Below are 6,531 nucleotides of genomic sequence, written 5' to 3'. Positions count from 1 at the left end.
TTCGGGCCTTGTCTAAAATCTCAGGACAAACAGAGAGCGGACGTCCTTGCTGCACTAATTATTTCTACTCAATAAAGAGACGGTGAAGCACAATGACTTAAAACCCTAGTCAATTTAATTGGCTTGCAGAAATGGGAAGAATTGTCAGAATGAAAACGTCATAGTTCAATTTCTTCTGTCGGCGCTGCTTTTATGAAATATGGAGGTAATATGAATAACGCATACACGCTTTGCAACATCGGACATGAATCTTCCACAGTGCAGCCCTTATGCACTGAACTTCATTTCTTTAATGCTTTGACACTGAAAACAGAGTATAGCTATCATAGCTATCAGGAAGATACATTATTTTTCCAAGTTCATTCATGCATTGCTACAACTATTGATTGCCCTGTAAATTTGAAAAAAATAGGATGTAAGTGTGAGGTTATGATTCCATGTGATATCAGGAAATTGAGATGGGAATTATCCAACAACTGTAATTATCTCGTCTTCTTGTTCCAAGTACCATTATCTCTTGACACATTATCTCTGCTTCCTTTCTTATCTTCCATTTTTCCCATTTTCCTTTGTCCCTCCCAGCTCAGGCTCCAGCTCTGTAATAAATGACAGTAAAAAAAAACACTAAACAGTGCTGAGCTTATCATTTTAAACATAGAAAAAAGGGGTTGGGAGGGATCTGAAGCCAGAATATGTCTTAATAGTAAATACATAGGCATAGTTCTGGTTAGGGACATCACCATGTACTACATTTAGGTAATTTAGGGACTATACAAAAATGGGTTAGGGGTTTTCTTTTTGGTGGAGGGAAAGTAGTGTCCCTTTTTTAATGAAAACTTGAGAGCATATTTTCTGACCCCATTTTTCTATTTAGTTTCATATCTTGTATTTCGCATCACACATGAAGAATGTTCACATGTGCACTATGTGCAGAGGATATCTTCGGGTGACAATATTGCTTTGCACTGAGTTTACTGTTCCCGGTTCACATGTTGTGTGATAACCTCATATTGTTTCCCATTAAAACTTAAGACATATTTCTCCAGGCTCTCTACAACCATACAAAGAAGCATTTTCTTATCCCACATCACTGTCGGCAGGACATGAACCGTACCTTTCAGAAGCTTTATAAAGACTTGGTTGGTTTAAAATAAGGTCTTTGTTGAAGTCTGTGAAACATTGAGGATTGGGTTAAAGTACTTAGGTTGCAATTATAAGCTTGTGGTTAGTTATTTAGGGGAGAATTGAGAATGTGTTCTGAAATGGAAAACAGTGTATTTTTCAGTTGTTAGAGGATGTTTAGTTAAATAATGTATCCCACCTGACCTCCTCAATATATTTACTATGCAGATATACAGTATACCACCAACCCCTGACATCCGTGCACAAGGAGAGATGTACACACTTAGCCACATTCTGTCATCCCCTGATTTTCTTCTTTTCTTGAGACGTAATTCTTTCATCTGCTTTTGGGCTTTGTTACTTAAATGTGAACAAATCTTGTTTTTGGCATGTTTTAAACAGCTAAGCAGCAGAACTACCTTTTTGACATTGCCAAAAGAAAAGCCAAACAGACCCACGTAGTACAAAGTGTGTCTCTTATTCTTCATGACATAGCATCATAGTTGTGGATTATGATTCATTGAAGGGCTTAGAAAGAAAAAGTCAGTACAAAAAACAGGACTCTACACCAAATGTGGAGGGTTAGGAGAAGAGGTAGAATGCAAAATAAATCCGGGTTAAGGTTTTTTCTTTAATTAGGTAACAAACATTTTCAGGAGAAACTTCACAGTGCTCCAATTAGAAGAAACAGCGATTCCCATGAGGTTTACACATTTTGCAGCTCATGTTTTAGTACTGACATACGTTCTATGTTGGCTAACACATAGGAAGGTGGATATGTTATACTGTGCACTCCAACACTCAACTCACCCTCGTCCACTGCAGATTTAGCTAAATGGATATTTCTCAATTGCTCTTCATAGATAACTTTTCATTATTGTGTTCAAAGATTTCATCTAAGACAGAATTGCTTTAATCCACGTTCTCTCTCTCTCTCTCTTTTTGAAGAAGTTGAGCCTTGGCAAGTTTTTTCCTCAAATTGAAAATGTTATCTGTTGGACCAGCTGCACGTTGATGCTTTGACTAACTACAGATACAATAAAGCATGAGATATGTAACCAGCACAAACACAAGCTTGGAAACTGAGTGACTAAAACAGTGTCTACAGACTTTACAGAAAGTGTAAATGGTTTTCTTTAAGATAATCTCTTTTCAAAATAGTACAATAGCAGCCCAACAAAAGGACAAAAATGTCATGTGACAATATCTGCTATTGTGATATTTAGGTGGAAAAGTGGTGTAAAAAAACATTGAGTTAGTTGTTTTTGGACACACTTTCTGTTAAACATCAGAAAAGTGGTGTTTCCGTCATAATGTAAATTCAGACACAACAGTTAACTGTAATTCTAACAGAGGCAAATCATACTTAAGTTTTAAGAAAATAACTTTCATTGGAAAAAAATGTCAAAACAATTTTTTAATTTCTGATATTTAATTTATTGTTACGTTCTAGTCACAGGACATGTGCTCTTATTAGCCAGACTATTGAGAATTACACTGTGGAGCTTATTAAGGAGCAAGAAACAAGTTAAACTATGTTTAAGAGGATCATGTGACTTTCCTATGAAACAATCATATGTGTTCAGATTGTAAAATGTATAAAATAAATATGAATCAAAAAGAAAGGAATAACGTTCATTTGTCATGCTTAAAAAAACATGAGTTCTTTTTTTATCCAGTAAAAGGTAGCATAAGGAAAACAGCAATCTACTTCATTTATAACATGAAAACACATGGTTAGGGATAAATAATAATTGGACACAAATTGAAAACCAAATAAAGATAAACTGAAAAGCAGTGAAAGATCCTTTTAAAGCAGTAGAATGCTAAAACTACACATTTCTAAACTCTTGCAGTTCCTATAAATATTATTCATCATAGGTCAGGGCCAATGAGAAGATATCTTAGAGAGTGTGTGTTTTTTTATGTATGAGCCAGCTAAGATCTTCTCAAAACCAAATTTGGAGACCTTTGGTGACTCTATTGTATTTCATTAAGTATTTTTAAGACAGTCAATTTAATGAATTTCTTTCATATAACTTTGTGAGCATGACTGAAGAGCAGGTTAATAAAATAATAAAGGCCCTGATCAGTTAAACAGTAAGTTTGGTTCTGCTACAATACACAGCGCAATTTAGTAGACTGATTTTCTGGACTTGAATTCACAAAATAAATATTTATTGACCCAGTGACAAATGTCAATCTCAGCATGACTCACAACACACTGCCTGTCATCCTTTGATAGCCTCACAGCAAGTTACTGGTTGAACAGTTCTGAAATGCACAGGATAACGTGGTACAATCACTAGAGAGATAAGTACGCATGAAGAACATTGCAACATAATCTACAAGAAACACACCCTCTTAACTCTGGCTTTCCACCATCATACATCCAGGTGGATTCTCTGGTGGCGCTTCAGGTTGCATTTCTGGGTAAAGCGTTTGCCACAGGCCGAGCAGCAGTACGGTCTCTCCCCTGTGTGGACCCGTCTGTGGGCCTTGAGGTTGCTCAGCTTGGTGAAGCTGCGACCACAGAGGGAGCAGCAAAAAGGCCGCTCACCTGTGTGCGTCTGCAAATGGGCCTTCAGGTTGCTGGGGTGGGGAAAGCACTTCCCGCACAGGCCGCAGCGCAGGAGATGCCTGGCAACGGTGTGAGGGTCAGAGTCCGGTTGGAGCAGCGGGTCGCTGCAAAGGGAGTTTGCGGACTGGTGGGTTTTGATGCTGACCCAAGGGACCCCCGTTCGATTATGTGCTGCGGTCTGTTTATCGCCCAGGTGAACTCGCTGCAGCGAGAGAGGAGGTGGAGCAAACACTTTAGATGTGGATGAAGTTCTGTTGAGGGGATTTGCGTTTGCAACGGGAGTGTGAGCTATAGACAGTGCTGTGTTAGCGGCCCTTTTCATCGGCCTGTGGAGGGGCTGAATAGCAGCTTGCAATCGGAGACCAGCGCCCACTTTGGAATGCAGCTTCCTGACGTCCTGCACTGAGGCTTTGTGGGAAATGCGGTTTTGCTTAAATGCATCTGAACTCCCTCTGTGATGTTTAACCGAGCATGAGAAAGATGCCATCCTGGACATTTTTGTCTTCTTTTTTTTAGGCTCGCTTTCCACACATCCATCCGAATCGACAAGGACCTCCTGCTTGATAGTGACACCCAGCGCATCGATGTTTTGCAGTCTCGACGTAGGGAACGCTGAGGATGAAATCTGATCTTTACGCGGGGCAATCAGAACATCGGCATGTGCTGTGACAGAGTTGGACATCTCTTGTTCGGTTAGCTTTAGAGAATCGATGGTTTTGACTGGATCACCGTCCGGTTCTGATGAGAATCTGTCATTCGGCAGTAAAGCAGCTGTTGGGACAGCCATACCAGTCCAGCTTCGGTCCACCGCTAAACACGGATCTGTGGCCACGTGCGCTTGCTCCTGGTCTTCAGGAAAGACATGCAGGTCTTGTGTAATAACATCCCTCAATAGTTTTTCACTGCTCACTTGAGCTTGTTTTGGTAGTGCCTCGGTCTTCTCAGTAGCAATGTGGGACTCAGGTTCCACCTCATCTAGACAAATGGATAAGATTGGTGGTAGACAGTTACTGAGAAGGCAATTTGGTTGCTACCACAAATATACAGACATAGTAGATGCCAACTTGTATGCATGTTGGTGATGGGGTTTCAATGTACTATAAGAATATAAGTGACAGCTTAGAGTTTTGAATCGTCTTTTATCATTTGTAAGGACACCATGACATAAAATCAACATTCCTCTTCAAATGCACGATCATTAGGCTTTCGTTTAATTTTCAACTTTGTCAAACATTTTAAAACGACATTGCTGAGTCCAATTTAGATTTTTTTTCATAGTAGCAGTACCACTAGACATCAAATGCTTAAGATATTATGTTTATATAGATACATATAGTATAGATTTTCAAACAAAAGAAAACAATGGATAACGCACAATACTCACAATCAAGAGCACTCCTCCAATGCACAGAAAAACAAGACGGGTTATTTGCATCTTCATCCTTCACATCCACTACCGGCAGCACATCCTCCTCCTCGGTCTACAGCACAGAGAACATATTACAGAATCACATTGGTTTTGTTGTTCACTCAGAGGAATTTTCCTGCCAGAGAGGATGTGCAAAACGCTTCTAGGAACAACGCAGATGTACAATCAGTGACTTAAACTGCAATCAGATAGTCCTGTGACCCACCAGGCACTTCCTCTCAGGACTAAAAGTGCATCTAGGATTGTCTTCTGACTGTGGCATGACTTCCTGTGTGCAGCACATTGACCACCTTTCCACAGAGTCACCTTCTTCTTTGACCACACAGCCCCTGAAGCCATCTGGAAAACAGAGTAGTGCAACATGATACAACGTGCAGTACACTTATGCGCCTATCAGAATAGCTCTCCTTATACTTACCAGCTTGCTGTTCTGAGGGGCTTCCTTCTACAGCATCACCGCGCAGTGGCACATCCTCCTTTGAACAACCAACACACCTCCCGGTTGTTCTCGCCGCTTTCCCCACTTGATCACTTAGTTTCGTCTCAGCCCGTCGCAGCTGCATCCTCAGGGACTCCACCTCCTGGTTCCTGCGCTGCATCTCCTCCAAGAAGCCTTCCTCCACCAACCTCGTGACCTCGTACATGGCCGTCTTTGTTACAGTCTCCATTACATCCGACAGCTGGGTCTGAAAGGTTACGATGAGGGTGTCCAGGTCCGACATGATGGACTTTCGCGTGTTTGTGGGAAAATCAGACTCGAATACAACGTTAATACTTCTCGGAAGATGCAACCGCAGGTTGTGACGCTTCAACGTAACACCATTGCTCAACGTTTACCTCTTGGAGAGGATCTATCGGGCAGTTGATGGACGGATGCACTAGATGAGCTAACGATGCACAACGAGCTATTTACTAATACGGGTTTGTCTTGGTCATAGTCATCTATTGGGAGGCTAATGGGGCTCCTTAGCTCAACGGTAGCATTTGTATGCTATCCAACGGTGACAGCGTAAAAAAGTCCACAAACCGCAACGTTACGCAACAGCTCGTGGAAACCATTGTCGAGCCTCAAGTGTTAAACTATTTTTACTTGTGTTAGTGAATCCCAAACAAATGCATGTGTAAGTCAATAAGCATTCAACCCAGTTAGCATTTCAACAACCGCTTGTGTTGCCCCTTGTTATTGCTCGTGACGTCATTTACAACGCAGTACGGTGGCCTTACCTGAAGACAAAACGCGTTTTGATAAAGTGAAACCCACAGGATGCGCCGAGCAGTCAAATTTATATTGAGCTCATTGTTTGAGAGGAATATGCCTTTTTAAAATCTTGCCAGGCTCTTTTGTAAATGCTTCATCGAAAGGAGGCACAAACTGAGATTCAAAATGATTAACTATATT

General features: G+C 40.9%; 1 protein-coding gene across 2 annotated transcripts; it reads right to left on the bottom strand.

The window, feature by feature from the left end:
- Nucleotides 1-1,733: 1,733 nt before the first annotated feature.
- Nucleotides 1,734-6,354, bottom strand: LOC119217718 (zinc finger protein 34-like). Of its 2 annotated transcripts, XM_037471588.2 has the most exons (5): nucleotides 5,551-6,354; nucleotides 5,338-5,471; nucleotides 5,088-5,184; nucleotides 3,483-4,678; nucleotides 1,734-3,396 (listed from the first exon to the last, which is right to left on the bottom strand). In XM_037471588.2, exons 1-4 carry the CDS (start codon nucleotides 5,852-5,854, stop codon nucleotides 3,507-3,509), a joined length of 1,707 nt encoding a protein of 568 aa, XP_037327485.2. In that variant the 5' UTR covers nucleotides 5,855-6,354; the 3' UTR covers nucleotides 1,734-3,396; nucleotides 3,483-3,506. The 2 variants fall into 2 exon arrangements, with proteins under 2 accessions (XP_037327485.2, XP_037327484.2); XM_037471587.2 differs by having other exon boundaries at nucleotides 1,734-4,678.
- Between the last annotated feature and the right edge of the window lie 177 nt (nucleotides 6,355-6,531).

Source organism: Pungitius pungitius, chromosome 9 (assembly GCF_949316345.1).
Source record: "Pungitius pungitius chromosome 9, fPunPun2.1, whole genome shotgun sequence".
NCBI lineage: Eukaryota > Metazoa > Chordata > Actinopteri > Perciformes > Gasterosteidae > Pungitius > Pungitius pungitius.
Note: the sequence above shows the minus strand (reverse complement) of the source record. Positions and strands in the feature narration are given on the sequence as shown.

Bases quoted from the DNA above. Each gene is read 5' to 3' on its own strand.
- LOC119217718 (XM_037471587.2), bottom strand. From the start codon at position 5,854: ATGTCGGACCTGGACACCCTCATCGTAACCTTTCAGACCCAGCTGTCG. The intron at 5,472-5,550 runs GTAAGTATAAGG...TCTGTTTTCCAG, and splicing joins CCCCTCAGAACAGCAAGCTG to ATGGCTTCAGGGGCTGTGTG. The intron at 4,679-5,087 runs GTGAGTATTGTG...CCATTTGTCTAG, and splicing joins TTGGAGGAGTGCTCTTGATT to ATGAGGTGGAACCTGAGTCC.